The sequence below is a fragment of the Callionymus lyra genome, chromosome 2 (genome assembly GCF_982586985.1).
Source record: "Callionymus lyra chromosome 2, fCalLyr1.hap1.1, whole genome shotgun sequence".
In the NCBI taxonomy this organism is placed as follows: Eukaryota; Metazoa; Chordata; class Actinopteri; order Syngnathiformes; family Callionymidae; genus Callionymus; species Callionymus lyra.
This window is the reverse complement of record NC_141819.1, coordinates 35,914,432-35,932,188: the sequence shown is the minus strand read 5'-3', so window position 1 is coordinate 35,932,188 and position 17,757 is coordinate 35,914,432. Positions and strand designations below refer to the sequence as shown.

The 17,757-nt window shown below is 45.3% G+C and overlaps 1 protein-coding gene across 1 annotated transcript in view; it reads right to left on the bottom strand.

The window, feature by feature from the left end:
• Nucleotides 1-16,971, bottom strand: part of ushbp1 (Usher syndrome 1C binding protein 1) — a 32,378-nt gene extending 15,407 nt beyond the window's left edge. The window contains exons 1-12 of the mRNA XM_087784883.1: nucleotides 16,842-16,971; nucleotides 16,193-16,392; nucleotides 15,454-15,584; nucleotides 15,223-15,386; nucleotides 14,421-14,567; nucleotides 14,115-14,356; nucleotides 13,906-14,046; nucleotides 13,764-13,843; nucleotides 13,569-13,692; nucleotides 12,430-12,649; nucleotides 12,224-12,361; nucleotides 11,965-12,059 (exon numbers count right to left, since the gene is read on the bottom strand). Of these exons, the coding sequence (XP_087641009.1) occupies nucleotides 11,965-12,059; nucleotides 12,224-12,361; nucleotides 12,430-12,649; nucleotides 13,569-13,692; nucleotides 13,764-13,843; nucleotides 13,906-14,046; nucleotides 14,115-14,356; nucleotides 14,421-14,567; nucleotides 15,223-15,386; nucleotides 15,454-15,584; nucleotides 16,193-16,392; nucleotides 16,842-16,847 (1,688 nt within the window). The 5' untranslated portion in view covers nucleotides 16,848-16,971. The remainder of the gene's footprint in view (nucleotides 1-11,964; nucleotides 12,060-12,223; nucleotides 12,362-12,429; nucleotides 12,650-13,568; nucleotides 13,693-13,763; nucleotides 13,844-13,905; nucleotides 14,047-14,114; nucleotides 14,357-14,420; nucleotides 14,568-15,222; nucleotides 15,387-15,453; nucleotides 15,585-16,192; nucleotides 16,393-16,841) is intronic.
• Between the last annotated feature and the right edge of the window lie 786 nt (nucleotides 16,972-17,757).

Below are 17,757 nucleotides of genomic sequence, written 5' to 3'. Positions count from 1 at the left end.
TTTTGGAGGGTAGGAGGTGAAACTAGGAGAGTAGGAAGGTAAGAATTGAGGAGGGTAGGAGGTGAAACTAGGAGAGCAGGAAGGTAAGAATTGAGGAGGGTAGGAGGTGAAACTAGGAGAGCAGGAAGGTAAGAATTGAGGAGGGTAGGAGGTGAAACTAGGAGAGTAGGAAGGTAAGAATTTTGGAGGGTAGGAGGTGAAACTAGGAGAGTAGGATGGTAAGAATTGATGAGGGTAGGAGGTGAAAGTAGGAGAGCAGGAAGGTAAGAATTGAGGAGTGTAGGAGGTGAAACTAGGAGAGCAGGAAGGTAAGAATTGAGGAGGGTAGGAGGTGAAACTAGGAGATTAGGAAGGTAAGAATTGAGGAGGGTAGGAGGTGAAACTAGGTGAGTAGGAAGGTAAGAATTGAGTAGGGTAGGAGGTGAAACTAGGAGAGTAGGAAGGTAAGAATTGAGGAGGGTAGGAAGGTAAGAATTGAGGAGGGTAGGAGGTGAAACTAGGATAGTAGGAAGGTAAGAATTGAGGAGGGTAGGAGGTGAAACTAGGAGAGTAGGAAGGTAAGAATTGAGGAGGGTAGGAGGTGAAACTAGGAGAGTAGGAAGGTAAGAATTGAGGAGGGTAGGAGGTGAAACTAGGATAGTAGGAAGGTAAGAATTGAGGAGGGTAGGAGGTGAAATTAGGAGAGCAGGAACGTAAGAATTGAGGAGGGTAGGAAGGTAAGAATTGAGGAGGGTAGGAGGTGAAACTAGGAGAATAGGAAGGTAAGAATTGAGGAGGGTAGGAGGTGAAACTAGGAGAGTGGGAAGGTAAGAATTGAGGAGGGTAGGAGGTGAAACTAGGAGATTAGGAAGGAAAGAATTGAGGAGAGTAGGAGGTGAAACTAGGAGAGTAGGATGGTAAGAATTGAGGAGGGTAGGAGGTGAAACTAGGAGAGCAGTAAGGTAAGAATTGAGGAGGGTAGGAGGTGAAACTAGGAGAATAGGAAGGTAAGAATTGAGGAGGGTAGGAGGTGAAACTAGGAGAGTGGGAAGGTAAGAATTGAGGAGGGTAGGAGGTGAAACTAGGAGAGTAGGAAGGTAAGAATTGAGGAGGGTCGGAGGTGAAACTAGGAGAGTAGGAACCTAAGAATTGAGGAGGGTAAGAGGTGAAACTAGGAGAGTAGGAAGGTAAGAATTGAGGAGGGCAGGAAGGTAAGAATTGAGGAGGGTAGGAGGTGAAACTAGGAGAGTAGGAAGGTAAGAATTGAGGAGGGTAGGAGGTGAAACTAGGAGAGTAGGATGGTAAGAATCAAGGTGGGTAGGAGGTGAAACTAGGAGAGCAGGAACGTAAGAATTGAGGAGGGTAGGAGGTGAAACTAGGAGAGCAGTAAGGTAAGAATCGAGGAGGGTAGGAGGTGAAACTAGGAGAGTAGGAAGGTAAAAATTGAGGAGGGTAGGAGGTGAAACTAGGAGAGCGGGAAGGTAAGAATTGAGGAGGGTAGGAGGTGAAACTAGGAGATTAGGGAGGTAAGAATTGAGGAGGGTAGGAGGTGAAACTAGGAGATTAGGAAGGTAAGAATTGAGGAGAGTAGGAGGTGAAACTAGGAGAGTAAGATGGTAAGAATTGAGGAGGGTAGGAGGTGAAACTAGGAGAGCAGTAAGGTAAGAATTGAGGAGGGTAGGAGGTGAAACTAGGAGATTAGGAGGGTAAGAATTGAGGAGGGTAGGAGGTGAAACTAGGAGAGTGGGAAGGTAAGAATTGAGGAGGGTAGGAGGTGAAACTAGGAGAGTAGGAAGGTAAGAATTGAGGAGGGTAGGAGGTGAAACTAGGAGAGTGGGAACGTAAGAATTGAGGAGGGTAAGAGGTGAAACTAGGAGAGTAGGAAGGTAAGAATTGAGGAGGGCAGGAAGGTAAGAATTGAGGAGGGTAGGAGGTGAAACTAGGAGAGTAGGAAGGTAAGAATTGAGGAGGGTAGGAGGTGAAACTAGGAGAGTAGGAAGGTAAGAATTGAGGATGGTAGGAGGTGAAACTAGGAGAGTAGGAAGGTAAGAATTGAGGAGAGTAGGAGGTGAAACTAGGAGAGTAGGATGGTAAGAATTGAGGAGGGTAGGAGGTGAAACTAGGAGAGCAGTAAGGTAAGAATCGAGGAGGGTAGGAGGTGAAACTAGGAGAGCGGGAAGGTAAGAATTGAGGAGGGTAGGAGGTGAAACTAGGAGAGCAGGAAGGTAAGAATTGAGGAGGGTAGGTGGTGAAACTAGGAGAGTAGGAAGGTAACAATTGAGGAGGGTAGGAGGTGAAACTAGGAGAGTAGGAAGGTAACAATTGAGGAGGGTAGGAGGTGAAACTAGGAGAGCAGGACGGTAAGAATTGAGGAGGGTAGCAGGTGAAACTAGGAGAGCAGGAAGGTAAGAATTGAGGAGGGTAGGAGGTGAAACTAGGAGAGTAGGAAGGTAAGAATTGAGGAGGGTAGGAGGTGAAACTAGGAGAGTAGGAAGGTAACAATTGAGGAGGGTAGGAGGTGTAACTAGGAGAGCAGGATGGTAAGAATTGAGTAGGGTAGGAGGTGAAAGTAGGAGAGCAGGAGAGGTGAAACTAGGAGAGTAGGAAGGTAAGAATTGAGGAGGGTAGCAGGTGAAACTAGGAGAGTAGGAACGTAAGAATTGAGGAGGGTAGGAGGTGAAACTAGGTGAGTAGGAAGGTAAGAATTGAGGAGGGTAGGAGGTGAAACTAGGAGAGTAGGAAGGTAAGAATTGAGGAGGGTAGGTGGTGAAACTAGGAGAGTAGGAAGGTAACAATTGAGGAGGGTAGGAGGTGAAACTAGGAGAGCAGGAAGTTAAGAATTGAGGAGGGTAGGTGGTGAAACTAGGAGAGTAGGAAGGTAAGAATTGAGGAGGGTAGGAGGTGAAACTAGGATAGTAGTAAGGTAACAATTGAGGGTAGGAGGTAAAACTAGGAGAGCAGGAAGGTAAAAATTGAGGAGGGTAGGAGGTGAAACTAGGATAGTAGTAAGGTAACAATTGAGGGTAGGAGGTAAAACTAGGAGAGCAGGATGGTAAGAATTGAGGAGGGTAGGAGGAGAAACTCGGAGAGCAGGAAGGTAAGAATTGATGAGGGTAGGAGGTGAAACTAGGAGAGTAGGAAGGTAAGAATTGAGGAGGGTAGGTGGTGAAACTAGGAGAGTAGGAAGGTAACAATTGAGGAGGGTAGGAGGTGAAACTAGGAGAGCAGGAAGGTAAGAATTGAGGAGGGTAGGTGGTGAAACTAGGAGAGTAGGAAGGTAAGAATTGAGGAGGGTAGGAGGTGAAACTAGGATAGTAGTAAGGTAACAATTGAGGAGGGTAGGAGGTGAAACTAGGAGAGTAGGAAGGTAAGAATTGAGGAGAGTAGGAGGTGAAACTAGGAGAGTAGGATGGTAAGAATTGAGGAGGGTAGGAGGTGAAACTAGGAGAGCAGTAAGGTAAGAATCGAGGAGGGTAGGAGGTGAAACTAGGAGAGCGGGAAGGTAAGAATTGAGGAGGGTAGGAGGTGAAACTAGGAGAGCAGGAAGGTAAGAATTGAGGAGGGTAGGTGGTGAAACTAGGAGAGTAGTAAGGTAACAATTGAGGAGGGTAGGAGGTGAAACTAGGAGAGTAGGAAGGTAACAATTGAGGAGGGTAGGAGGTGAAACTAGGAGAGCAGGACGGTAAGAATTGAGGAGGGTAGCAGGTGAAACTAGGAGAGCAGGAAGGTAAGAATTGAGGAGGGTAGGAGGTGAAACTAGGAGAGTAGGAAGGTAAGAATTGAGGAGGGTAGGAGGTGAAACTAGGAGAGTAGGAAGGTAAGAATTGAGGAGGGTAGGAGGTGAAACTAGGAGAGTAGGAAGGTAACAATTGAGGAGGGTAGGAGGTGTAACTAGGAGAGCAGGATGGTAAGAATTGAGTAGGGTAGGAGGTGAAAGTAGGAGAGCAGGAGAGGTGAAACTAGGAGAGTAGGAAGGTAAGAATTGAGGAGGGTAGCAGGTGAAACTAGGAGAGTAGGAACGTAAGAATTGAGGAGGGTAGGAGGTGAAACTAGGTGAGTAGGAAGGTAAGAATTGAGGAGGGTAGGAGGTGAAACTAGGAGAGTAGGAAGGTAAGAATTGAGGAGGGTAGGTGGTGAAACTAGGAGAGTAGGAAGGAAACAATTGAGGAGGGTAGGAGGTGAAACTAGGAGAGCAGGAAGGTAAGAATTGAGGAGGGTAGGTGGTGAAACTAGGAGAGCAGGAAGGTAAGAATTGAGGAGGGTAGGTGGTGAAACTAGGAGAGTAGGAAGGTAAGAATTGAGGAGGGTAGGAGGTGAAACTAGGATAGTAGTAAGGTAACAATTGAGGAGGGTAGGAGGTAAAACTAGGAGAGCAGGATGGTAAGAATTGAGGAGGGTAGGAGGAGAAACTCGGAGAGCAGGAAGGTAAGAATTGATGAGGGTAGGAGGTGAAACTAGGAGAGTAGAAAGGTAAGAATTGAGGAGGGTAGGTGGTGAAACTAGGAGAGTAGGAAGGTAACAATTGAGGAGGGTAGGAGGTGAAACTAGGAGAGCAGGAAGGTAAGAATTGAGGAGGGTAGGTGGTGAAACTAGGAGAGTAGGAAGGTAAGAATTGAGGAGGGTAGGAGGTGAAACTAGGATAGTAGTAAGGTAACAATTGAGGAGGGTAGGAGGTAAAACTAGGAGAGCAGGATGGTAAGAATTGAGGAGGGTAGGAGGAGAAACTAGGAGAGCAGGAAGGTAAGAATTGAGGAGGGTAGGAGGTGAAACTAGGAGAGTAGGAAGGTAAGAATTGAGGAGGGTAGGAGGTGAAACTAGGAGAGCAGGAAGGTAAGAATTGAGGAGGGTAGGTGGTGAAACTAGGAGAGTAGGAAGGTAAGAATTGAGGAGGGTAGGAGGTGAAACTAGGATAGTAGTAAGGTAACAATTGAGGAGGGTAGGAGGTGAAACTAGGAGAGTAGGAAGGTAAGAATTGAGGAGAGTAGGAGGTGAAACTAGGAGAGTAGGATGGTAAGAATTGAGGAGGGTAGGAGGTGAAACTAGGAGAGCAGTAAGGTAAGAATCGAGGAGGGTAGGAGGTGAAACTAGGAGAGCGGGAAGGTAAGAATTGAGGAGGGTAGGAGGTGAAACTAGGAGAGCAGGAAGGTAAGAATTGAGGAGGGTAGGTGGTGAAACTAGGAGAGTAGTAAGGTAACAATTGAGGAGGGTAGGAGGTGAAACTAGGAGAGTAGGAAGGTAACAATTGAGGAGGGTAGGAGGTGAAACTAGGAGAGCAGGACGGTAAGAATTGAGGAGGGTAGCAGGTGAAACTAGGAGAGCAGGAAGGTAAGAATTGAGGAGGGTAGGAGGTGAAACTAGGAGAGTAGGAAGGTAAGAATTGAGGAGGGTAGGAGGTGAAACTAGGAGAGTAGGAAGGTAAGAATTGAGGAGGGTAGGAGGTGAAACTAGGAGAGTAGGAAGGTAACAATTGAGGAGGGTAGGAGGTGTAACTAGGAGAGCAGGATGGTAAGAATTGAGTAGGGTAGGAGGTGAAAGTAGGAGAGCAGGAGAGGTGAAACTAGGAGAGTAGGAAGGTAAGAATTGAGGAGGGTAGCAGGTGAAACTAGGAGAGTAGGAACGTAAGAATTGAGGAGGGTAGGAGGTGAAACTAGGTGAGTAGGAAGGTAAGAATTGAGGAGGGTAGGAGGTGAAACTAGGAGAGTAGGAAGGTAAGAATTGAGGAGGGTAGGTGGTGAAACTAGGAGAGTAGGAAGGAAACAATTGAGGAGGGTAGGAGGTGAAACTAGGAGAGCAGGAAGGTAAGAATTGAGGAGGGTAGGTGGTGAAACTAGGAGAGCAGGAAGGTAAGAATTGAGGAGGGTAGGTGGTGAAACTAGGAGAGTAGGAAGGTAAGAATTGAGGAGGGTAGGAGGTGAAACTAGGATAGTAGTAAGGTAACAATTGAGGAGGGTAGGAGGTAAAACTAGGAGAGCAGGATGGTAAGAATTGAGGAGGGTAGGAGGAGAAACTCGGAGAGCAGGAAGGTAAGAATTGACGAGGGTAGGAGGTGAAACTAGGAGAGTAGAAAGGTAAGAATTGAGGAGGGTAGGTGGTGAAACTAGGAGAGTAGGAAAGGTAACAATTGAGGAGGGTAGGAGGTGAAACTAGGAGAGCAGGAAGGTAAGAATTGAGGAGGGTAGGTGGTGAAACTAGGAGAGTAGGAAGGTAAGAATTGAGGAGGGTAGGAGGTGAAACTAGGATAGTAGTAAGGTAACAATTGAGGAGGGTAGGAGGTAAAACTAGGAGAGCAGGATGGTAAGAATTGAGGAGGGTAGGAGGAGAAACTAGGAGAGCAGGAAGGTAAGAATTGAGGAGGGTAGGAGGTGAAACTAGGAGAGTAGGAAGGTAAGAATTGAGGAGGGTAGGAGGTGAAACTAGGAGAGTAGGAAGGTAAGAATTGAGGAGGGTAGGAGGTGAAACTAGGAGAGCAGGAAGGTGAGAATTGAGGAGGGTAGGAGATGTAACTAGGAGAGCAGGATGGTAAGAATTGAGTAGGGAAGGAGGTGAAAGTAGGAGTGCAGGAGAGGTGAAACTAGGAGAGTAGGAAGGTAAGAATTGAGGAGGGTAGGAGGTGAAACTAGGAGAGTAGGAAGGTAAGAATTGAGGAGGGTAGGAGGTGAAACTAGGAGAGTAGGAAGGTAAGAATTGAGGAGGGTAGGAGGTGAAACTAGGAGAGTAGGAAGGTAAGAATTGAGGAGAGTAGGAGGTGAAACTAGGAGAGTAGGAACGTAAGAATTGAGGAGGGTAGGAGGTGAAACTAGGAGAGCGGGAAGGTAAGAATTGAGGAGGGTAGGAGGTGAAACTAGGAGAGTAGGAAGGTAAGAATTGAGGAGGGTAGGAGGTGAAACTAGGAGAACAGGAACGTAAGAATTGAGGAGGGTAGGAGGTGAAAGTAGGAGAACAGGAACGTAAGAATTGAGGAGGGTAGGTGGTGAAACTAGGAGAGTAGGAAGGTAACAATTGAGGAGGGTAGGAAGGTAAGAATTGAGGAGGGTAGGAGGTGAAACTAGGATAGTAGGAAGGTAAGAATTGAGGAGGGTAGGAGGTGAAACTAGGAGATTAGGAAGGTAAGAATTGAGGGGGGTAGGAGGTGAAACTAGGAGAGTAGGAAGGTAAGAATTGAGGAGGGTAGGAGGTGAAACTAGGAGAGTAGGAAGGTAAGAATTGAGGAGGGCAGGAGGTGAAACTAGGAGAGTAGGAAGGTAAGAATTGAGGAGGGTAGGAGGTGAAACTAGGAGAGTAGGAAGGTAACAATTGAGGAGGGTAGGAGGTGAAACTAGGAGAGTAGGAAGGTAACAATTGAGGAGGGTAGGAGGTGAAACTAGGAGAGCAGGACGGTAAGAATTGAGGAGGGTAGCAGGTGAAACTAGGAGAGCAGGAAGGTAAGAATTGAGGAGGGTAGGAGGTGAAACTAGGAGAGTAGGAAGGTAAGAATTGAGGAGGGTAGGAGGTGAAACTAGGAGAGTAGGAAGGTAAGAATTGAGGAGGGTAGGAGGTGTAACTAGGAGAGCAGGATGGTAAGAATTGAGTAGGGTAGGAGGTGAAAGTAGGAGAGCAGGAGAGGTGAAACTAGGAGAGTAGGAAGGTAAGAATTGAGGAGGGTAGCAGGTGAAACTAGGAGAGTAGGAAGGTAAGAATTGAGGAGGGTAGGAGGTGAAACTAGGAGAGTAGGAAGGTAACAATTGAGGAGGGTAGGAGGTGAAACTAGGAGAGCAGGAAGGTAAGAATTGAGGAGGGTAGGTGGTGAAACTAGGAGAGTAGGAAGGTAAGAATTGAGGAGGGTAGGAGGTGAAACTAGGATAGTAGTAAGGTAACAATTGAGGAGGGTAGGAGGTAAAACTAGGAGAGCAGGATGGTAAGAATTGAGGAGGGTAGGAGGAGAAACTCGGAGAGCAGGAAGGTAAGAATTGATGAGGGTAGGAGGTGAAACTAGGAGAGTAGGAAGGTAAGAATTGAGGAGGGTAGGTGGTGAAACTAGGAGAGTAGGAAGGTAACAATTGAGGAGGGTAGGAGGTGAAACTAGGAGAGCAGGAAGGTAAGAATTGAGGAGGGTAGGTGGTGAAACTAGGAGAGTAGGAAGGTAAGAATTGAGGAGGGTGGGAGGTGAAACTAGGATAGTAGTAAGGTAACAATTGAGGAGGGTAGGAGGTAAAACTAGGAGAGCAGGATGGTAAGAATTGAGGAGGGTAGGAGGAGAAACTAGGAGAGCAGGAAGGTAAGAATTGAGGAGGGTAGGAGGTGAAACTAGGAGAGTAGGAAGGTAAGAATTGAGGAGGGTAGGAGGTGAAACTAGGAGAGTAGGAAGGTAAGAATTGAGGAGGGTAGGAGGTGAAACTAGGAGAGTAGGCAGGTAAGAATTGAGGAGGGTAGGAGATGTAACTAGGAGAGCAGGATGGTAAGAATTGAGTAGGGAAGGAGGTGAAAGTAGGAGTGCAGGAGAGGTGAAACTAGGAGAGTAGGAAGGTAAGAATTGAGGAGGGTAGGAAGTGAAACTAGGAGAGTAGGAAGGTAAGAATTGAGGAGGGTAGGAGGTGAAACTAGGAGAGTAGGAAGGTAAGAATTGAGGAGGGTAGGAGGTGAAACTAGGAGAGTAGGAAGGTAAGAATTGAGGAGAGTAGGAGGTGAAACTAGGAGAGTAGGAACGTAAGAATTGAGGAGGGTAGGAGGTGAAACTAGGAGAGCGGGAAGGTAAGAATTGAGGAGGGTAGGAGGTGAAACTAGGAGAGTAGGAAGGTAAGAATTGAGGAGGGTAGGAGGTGAAACTAGGAGAACAGGAACGTAAGAATTGAGGAGGGTAGGAGGTGATAGTAGGAGAACAGGAACGTAAGAATTGAGGAGGGTAGGTGGTGAAACTAGGAGAGTAGGAAGGTAAGAATTGAGGAGGGTAGGAAGGTAAGAATTGAGGAGGGTAGGAGGTGAAACTAGGATAGTAGGAAGGTAAGAATTGAGGAGGGTAGGAGGTGAAACTAGGAGATTAGGAAGGTAAGAATTGAGGGGGGTAGGAGGTGAAACTAGGAGAGTAGGAAGGTAAGAATTGAGGAGGGTAGGAGGTGAAACTAGGAGAGTAGGAAGGTAAGAATTGAGGAGGGCAGGAGGTGAAACTAGGAGAGTAGGAAGGTAAGAATTGAGGAGGGTAGGAGGTGAAACTAGGAGAGTAGGAAGGTAAGAATTGAGGAGGGCAGGAAGGTAAGAATTGAGGAGGGTAGGAGGTGAAACTAGGAGAGTAGGATGGTAAGAATCAAGGAGGCTAGGAGGTGAAACTAGGAGAGTAGGAAGGTAAGAATTGAGGAGGGTAGGAGGTGAAACTAGGAGAACAGGAACGTAAGAATTGAGGAGGGTAGGTGGTGAAACTAGGAGAGTAGGAAGGTAACAATTGAGGAGGGTAGGAAGGTAAGAATTGAGGAGGGTAGGAGGTGAAACTAGGATAGTTGGAAGGTAAGAATTGAGGAGGGTAGGAGGTGAAACTAGGAGATTAGGAAGGTAAGAATTGAGGAGGGTAGGAGGTGAAACTAGGAGAGTAGGAAGGTAAGAATTGAGGAGGGTAGGAGGTGAAACTAGGAGAGTAGGAAGGTAAGAATTGAGGAGGGCAGGAAGGTAAGTATTGAGGAGGGTAGGAGGTGAAACTAGGAGAGTAGGAAGGTAAGAATTGAGGAGGGTAGGAGGTGAAACTAGGAGAGTAGGAAGGTAAGAATCGAGGAGGGTAGGAGCTGAAACTAGGAGAGCAGGAAGGTAAGAATTGAGGAGGGTAGGAGGTGAAACTAGGATATTAGGAAGGTAAGAATTGAGGAGGGTAGGAGGTGAAACTAGGAGAGCAGGAAGGTCAGAATTGAGGAGGGTAGGAGGTGAAACTAGGAGAGTAGGATGGTAGGAATTGAGGAGGGTAGGAGGTGAAACTCGGAGAGTAGGAAGGTTAGAATCGAGGAGGGTAGGAGGTGAAACTAGGAAAGTAGGAAGGTAAGAATTGAGGAGGGTAAGAGGTGAAACTAGGAGAGTAGGAAGGTAAGTATTGAGGAGGGTAGGAGGTGAAACTAGGAGAGTAGGAAGGTAACAATTGAGGAGGGTAGGAGGTGAAACTAGGAGAGTAGGAAGGTAAGAATTGAGGAGGTTAGGAGGTGAAACTAGGAGAGTAAGAAGGTAAGAATTGAGGAGGGTAGGAGGTGAAACTAGGAGAGCAGGAAGGTAAGAATTGAGGAGGGTAGGAGGTGAAACTAGGATATTAGGAAGGTAAGAATTGAGGAGGGTAGGAGGTGAAACTAGGAGAGCAGGAAGGTCAGAATTGAGGAGGGTAGGAGGTGAAACTAGGAGAGTAGGATGGTAGGAATTGAGGAGGGTAGGAGGTGAAACTCGGAGAGTAGGAAGGTTAGAATCGAGGAGGGTAGGAGGTGAAACTAGGAAAGTAGGAAGGTAAGAATTGAGGAGGGTAAGAGGTGAAACTAGGAGAGTAGGAAGGTAAGTATTGAGGAGGGTAGGAGGTGAAACTAGGAGAGTAGGAAGGTAACAATTGAGGAGGGTAGGAGGTGAAACTAGGAGAGTAGGAAGGTAAGAATTGAGGAGGTTAGGAGGTGAAACTAGGAGAGTAAGAAGGTAAGAATTGAGGAGGGTAGGAGGTGAAACTAGGAGAGTAGGAAGGTAAGAATTGAGGAGGGTAGGAGTAAGTAAGTAAGTAATATTTATTTATATAGCACTTTTCGAGACCAGGGTCACAAAGCGCTTAAACAATCAAAACAATACTCAAAAAAGTACATACTTTAAAGATCAAGATAATACTGAGAACAACACAGGAGTTCGAGAAATTCAAGGAAAAGCCTGAACAAATAGAAACGTCTTAAGATGTTTCTTAAAGGAGTCAGTAGACTCCATCAAGCGCAAACAGAGACGAAGATCGTTCCAAAGCTTAGGAGCAACAGCCTGAAAAGATTTCTCTCCTCTGGTCCTGAGCCGTGTGCGTGGAACCATAGGTAGATTCTGATCCACAGACCTCAGAGCCCGAGGTGGGGTGTAAGGCTGGATCAGATCAGTGATGTAAGGAGGAGCCTGACCATAGAATTGAGGAGGGTAGGAGTTGAAACTAGGAGAGCAGGATGGTAAGAATTGAGGAGGGTAGGAGGTGAAACTAGGAGAGTAGGAAGGTAAGAATTGAGGAGGGTAGGAGGTGAAACTAGGAGAGCAGGAAGGTAAGAATCGAGGAGGGTAGGAGGTGAAACTAGGAGAGTAGGATGGTAAGAATTGAGAAGGGTAGGAGGTGAAACTAGGAGAGTAGGAAGGTAAGAATTGAGGAGGGTAGGAGGTGAAACTAGGAGAGCAGGAAGGTAAGAATTGAAGAGGGTAGGAGGTGAAACTAGTATAGCAGGAAGGTAAGAATTGAGGAGGGTAGGAGGTGAAAGTAGGAGAGCAGGAAGGTAAGAATTGAGGAGGGTAGGAGGTGAAACTAGGAGAGTAGGAAGGTAAGAATTGAGGAGGGTAGGAGGTGAAACTAGGAGAGTAGGAAGGTAAGAATTGAGGAGGGTAGGAGGTGAAACTAGGAGAGCATGAATGTCAGAATTGAGGAGGGTAGGAGGTGAAACTAGGAGAGTAGGATGGTAGGAATTGAGGAGGGTAGGAGGTGAAACTCGGAGAGTAGGAAGGTTAGAATTGAGGAGGGTAGGAGGTGAAACTAGGAAAGTAGGAAGGTAAGAATTGAGGAGGGTAGGAGGTGAAACTAGGAGAGTAGGAAGGTAAGTATTGAGGAGGGTAGGAGGTGAAACTAGGAGAGTAGGAAGGTAAGAATTGACGAGGGTAGGAGGTGAAACTAGGAGAGTAGGAAGGTAAGAATTGAGGAGGTTAGGAGGTGAAACTAGGAGAGTAAGAAGGTAAGAATTTAGGAGGGTAGGAGTTGAAACTAGGAGAGTAGGAAGGTAAGAAGATTGTGAGTACGGAAAGAAGGCCCTAGAGAAGGACAGGAGTCACCTGTGCAGAACAGCCTGCAGCTCCCTCAGGATCGGTAGACTCCTCATAGCAGCCGAGTCTTCTCCACACACGGGAGCCTCACACTCGTACAACCTCTGAAAGCAGCAGCATTGTCATGTTCAGTGAGCGCTCCAGCAGGAGGAACTAAAATATCCGGGCCTGCAGGGATGTGGTACCAAGTACGTTTGATTTCCCTGGTGTCACGTCCATATTTGACTGACGCTCCCTTGAGCTGGAGTCACCTTGGAAGTAGAAGTACCTGCTGCTCCTCTCCAGGGTTTTCTGGGACGAACACTCCTGATGATCCTCCCATCTTCTGCAGCATCAAAGACCACTCCAGGCCCCTCAGCTCCTTCTCTTTGAGACGCACCACAGCACGAAGCTCGGACATTTCCTCCTGGACCAAACACAAGTCAGTGATTTGTACTTGACAACTGCAGCGTTCCACTCGTCAGCAGCACCTACCTTCGCTGACACAAGCTCACAGTAGAGCTTCTCCCTCTTGCCCTCGGCTGGTCTGCTGAGCTCTGGACTGAAACTGTCGCTTCTGGAACCACAGTCTGAGCTTGTTGAGTCCTCGGCTCCTGCCAGGTTTGGTTTGGGGAGGCAAAGAGTCGCACGTTCTCTCTTCAAACGATCAATCTGTCGCAGAAGGAAAACCTCTCTATCCACTGACTCAGTGTTTCTGTGGATCAAAGGAAAGTAGCTTTTTCGTCTGTTCTTCTCATGCTAACTTTCACTCACCGATTTTCTCTCAACTTTTTTTATGGTGTCATACTATACAAGTCAATGAGGATATGTCAAAAAATCACCTCTGTCATTGTCGGGATCTCACAGGATTTCCTAGTTCCTTAAGCTGCAGAGGACGTAATGATTGCTGCCATCTAGTGGTTGGAAGGAAAACTTCCACACAAAAACGCTATAGATGTATTGGATGATAATTGTAAATTAAAAAAATTATCTTATTATCACGCTTTTTAAAAATGTTTGTGGACATAAAATGATATATCTGCAAACATTTAAAATAAACGTTACTTTACTCTTGAATATACGATATCATCAAGTTTATCAATATTTTCTTACTCCCGTATATTATATAAGCATGTAGGCCGAGCTGCATATTATGAGGAAATTAGATGAATTTATTAATACATACATTGATTTAAATAAAAATGTCTTTATCCAACTTTTAAAATGAAAAAATAAAAACCTGGAATAACAAAGCACACCTGGAATTGACAATATAACAAATAGTTGTGTATGTCACACATGAGTGCAAAAATATCTGGTTACACAGATTAAATATGGAAAATATTTATTGCTCTTTTAAACACAAGCAAACGTGCTTCATCTCTTTGGTTTCTGCCGCCACCTGCTGTAGAGTCAACGTAAGAATTTCTTTTTTTTTAATCACAGTCTCTGCCATTAAAAAGAATGGTTCTAATAAATATCTATGTTGACTTGACTCCAAATGTATGTCTTATCTAGTGTAGGTTTTGGTTTCATGTTTTTTAATTGTAGTCTAAGCGTCAAGCTGACTTTTGCATTTGCTACCTCACATTATGTCATTTTGTCATTTATCCACGCCTTGGCTGAAGCTTCACCTGTGTTCTGAGGGAGTCTCTTCAGCGCCCCCTGCTGTTGAGAAGGAGGTGGAGATCTCTTCAGTTCCAATTTGTCTGATCTGAGCCGACGGACCATCGGCCTGTTCGCCCTCGTCGACCTCTTCTGACGACAAATGAGAAGAGTCAACAAAAGTTCTTGTCTGGACGTCCATCAGGAGAAGTGAGTTGGACCACCTGCGGAGCGAGGGTTTCTGTGCTGCTTCTTACTGCCATGAAGAGTCAGCAGCTGGTCGTAGACCTCCTCACACTCCCCGCTGAGAACCAGAAGTGAGATGATGAGAGATTATATCTACGAGTGTGTGTTCTACTTGTGTACCAGTATCTGAGAGCCGCCTGCAGAGAAGAACAGTCGTACTCCAGTCGCTTCACTGTCTTCAGCAGCAGATCTGACTCCACTCTCTTCCTCTCCAGAGCTGCAGCCATTCGCTCATTCCTGCACCTGAGCTTCTCCATGTATCTGGACCACCAGACCAACCACTTCAAACCATGCTTTTATATGTTTAGATCATTAGGTCTCGCTCTGACCTGGTGAGTCGCTCCAACTCCCCCTCCTGGTTAGCCTGACATGGACTTGCTGAGGAGAAGGAGCCCAGAGGAGAGACGTCCAAGCTCACTGATGAAGGAGCTGCTGACCTGGCTGACCTCCTGAGGATCAGTGGAGAACTTGGGACAGACTGGGAGGTCCAGTCTGGGCTCAGAGGCATAGCAGGTCGTCTGTAGGACGGAGAGATGCTGCCCGACCTCCAGGCCCGGTGATGACCTGCCAGCTTTAGGACAAGAGTCCATAAAAACATGAGGTCTGACATCGAACACACCTGGGACTTTGGTCACCTTGTTCTTCTCGTCCTCCAACAGTACGCTCTCTGACTCCCTCTGCTGACTCTGTGAGCAGCTTCTGCTTCGAGTCTCCTGGTCTAGACTCTCCTGCTGCAGCTTTGGACATGAAATCCCAAAATCTTTCTCCAAATCCTCCAAAATCTGAAAGTATTTTAGCATTCCCCGATGAATTCATATAGACCTTTAAATCACGTCTTTGTGATCCCTGAAGGCCCTTCATCCATTTTTTACCACTTAATGACTAATGGAGTCATGAAGGCTAGAACTTATCTCAGATTCTTTTGAGTAAGACACTCTTCACTCTGATCAGGTGCATTGGTAAGTATCTAGCAATACATACGACTTCAAAAGGGACAATGTGAGGTTACATTGACCCTGTATCGTGATAACTCCTTTCATTTATTTTGAAACCAAATAAGACCAAACATCAGCTTTTAATGCAGCTGGAATTAATTGTATTCTCTAGTCCTCTGGCATCGTTGGGATGTCATGGTAATTCTTTATTACTTTTGTTACAGAGGACTTCATGACTGCCATCTAGCAGCCAGAAATGTAATTGAAACACAAAAATGAACAAACGCAAATGGGTTTTTGCTATGAATATAAATAAAAGTTAATTATTTTATTTTATACACTTAATAATTTTATACACATCAAAAAATCCACTAAGATGAGCCATATTTACAGATTTGTCGTAAACCGGATTTAAACTGGCAACCTTTTTGCTGTGAGGCTATAAGAACTTCCACTGTGCTATGATGAAGCTCATACAGAAAATGTAATTCAAGTATTTGACCTGCGAGGCCTTCGTCCAGCTCTCCTGAGCTGCCCTCAGGTGTTCCCTGTGCGTGTCTTGGTCGGAGGAAGAGAGAGGGGCCGCCCAGGACCTCCTACACTGGATGGAGTCTTCTACCGCAGATATCGCGTCCTGCAGTTTGTTCCAAACAACTCCTCCGCCCCCTGGTGGCGATCAAGAGCAGATGCAATACAGTTTGTGAAGGACTTCTCCTCGTGCTGGTGTTCTAACCTCTGTAGGCTGCTGAGTGTTTGGATGAGAAGTCAGTCTTCTTCTCTGGAGCGCCTCTAACCAGCCTGTGAGACAGCAGGTCAGGGAACAGTGGACGGGAAGGCACCGCTGGTCTGAAGTCGCCCGAGTCACTGAACACAAAGATGAAGTCAGGAGAATAAATTATTGATACACTTAAATATGGCAACATTTTTCCCACAGTACCATTTTGATATTCAACAGTACAGTTAAATGTTTTTATTTTATTATTGTAATCCTTTTTGGGGGTTTTTAAATAATATTTTATATTTATTTAATTGTGTATTTTTATTTAATTGTGTATAAAATATACAGTATATATATTTTTTAAATCTTACGGAAAAAGAACAATAGAGTCTTGCAAGATCCCGGCAATGACTAAGGATGAGAGGATACATTCTACTCCAGCAGCTTTTAAAGCTGATGTTTGGACATATTTTCATTTATTTTCAAAACAAATGAAAACAGTTACAACTTCATCAAGAGTCATGTGGTCTGTAAATTCGGCAACACAAGAGTCAAGTACTCGACAATACTACAAATGTTCATATATTGTGTTGTTTTTCCTGAATCATGATACTTATTGTAACCCCAGATTCTTCCCAATACACACCACTTATAAGGTTGCATACATTTTCACTTTTAAAAAAGAAATCAGAAGTAATAATCAAAATAAGGGTGTGCTACAATACAAGTCTTTCTGCTGACTAGTCACGGTCACCTCGGTGCTTTGAGAGACCCCATCTTCTTGTTGACCTCCGCGATGATGCTGAGCAGCATCCCCACCTCAGCCTCGCACTGGGCCAGCTCTGCTGCAGATGGCTCCTCCTGGTACAGGTTCTTGAAGTCATCCCGGCTCATCAGCTCCTTCTCGCACTCTAGACCGGTGTCCAGGCTGTTGCATCTGACCCGGCCGGACTCCTGCACAGGCGCGAAGGACGGATCAGTCATCGAGTATAGATCGCCTTCTGTGTTTACAATTATTCTCCCATGTGCTCTCTTTGTTTTTGGAAGCTATTGTTTGGAGCAGCGGAAAAGGGTGGAAACTAAAACATCCTGAGATCCCACTTCCTGCTTAGAAAATATTTGGGGATCAAACTTGCATGCAAAGAATGTGGATGAATTCCAAACCACGTAAATAACTCTCGTACTTTTCATAGTTTCAAAACTACTTCTGGAGCCTTAAACACTAATGAGAAAATAGTTCAGAAGTCTGAGTTGCCGAGTGTTTTAACCTAAAGTGATTAATATGTTTAATATACATATAATGAACCAACTTGACTGAACATGAACATCTCAACAAAGCAACTTAAAACATTTTTACAATCCTCTCTATTAATGAAGTGACACCTCTTAACACTACAACTCACCTCCATTCTCTCACCAACTGGTGTTGCTGTCTCTCCCTATGAAAGTTTAATGTCCAGTTTTGTGTTTTAAGAAGCTCTCCTCTGCACCTCTGTGTGCTGCTATTCTACGCTTGTTGTGATGAATGGAGTCAGTGGAAAACCTTCGAGGTGACGAGGAATGGGTGGGATGACTTTCTGTGTCCTTTCCTGTTTTCTCCATATTCTACTCCCTGTGTTGACATGTTCCAGCGCTCCACTGCTGCTGAATAAATACATAAAGAACTACTTCTTTATATACAAATATAGTCTCATCAATCACAAAATGCCTGAAATAATGTCCATTAATCACAATAAAACAACATTCATTTTATACAATTTTAATCATTATTTTGCATAAAGAGATCCACAGATGGAAACATTTTTATGCACTTGAGTAATGTATTTAGATTTATCAGTTAGTATGTTCTCCCCGTGTTGCGGGGGTTTACTCCGGGCACTCCGGTTTCCTCCCACAGTCCAAAAACATACAGAGGTTGATTGAGAACTTTGGGAAATTATCCATAGGTATGAGTGCGTGTGTGAATGGTTGTCTGTCTTTGTGTGCCCTGCGACAGACTGGCGTCCTGTCCAGGGTGTCCCCTGCCTCTCGCCCTATGATACGCGGATAGGCTCCAGTCTCCCCGCGACCCCAGGATAAAGCGGTAGACAATGAAAGAATGAATGAATGAATGAATGAATGAATGAATGAGTTATACAAAGAAACATTGGCTGGGTGGATCCCATTGTTGGTCACAGAAACAAACTTGGAAACAAAACTATTATTTTATCCAATACTACTCATCTACTGTACTTTTATGAACATTGTAAATATTTTAATCAAGTGGGATGGATATCCAACAGTCACTAAAACTTCATTTCGCGGTATCGATGTATTTTA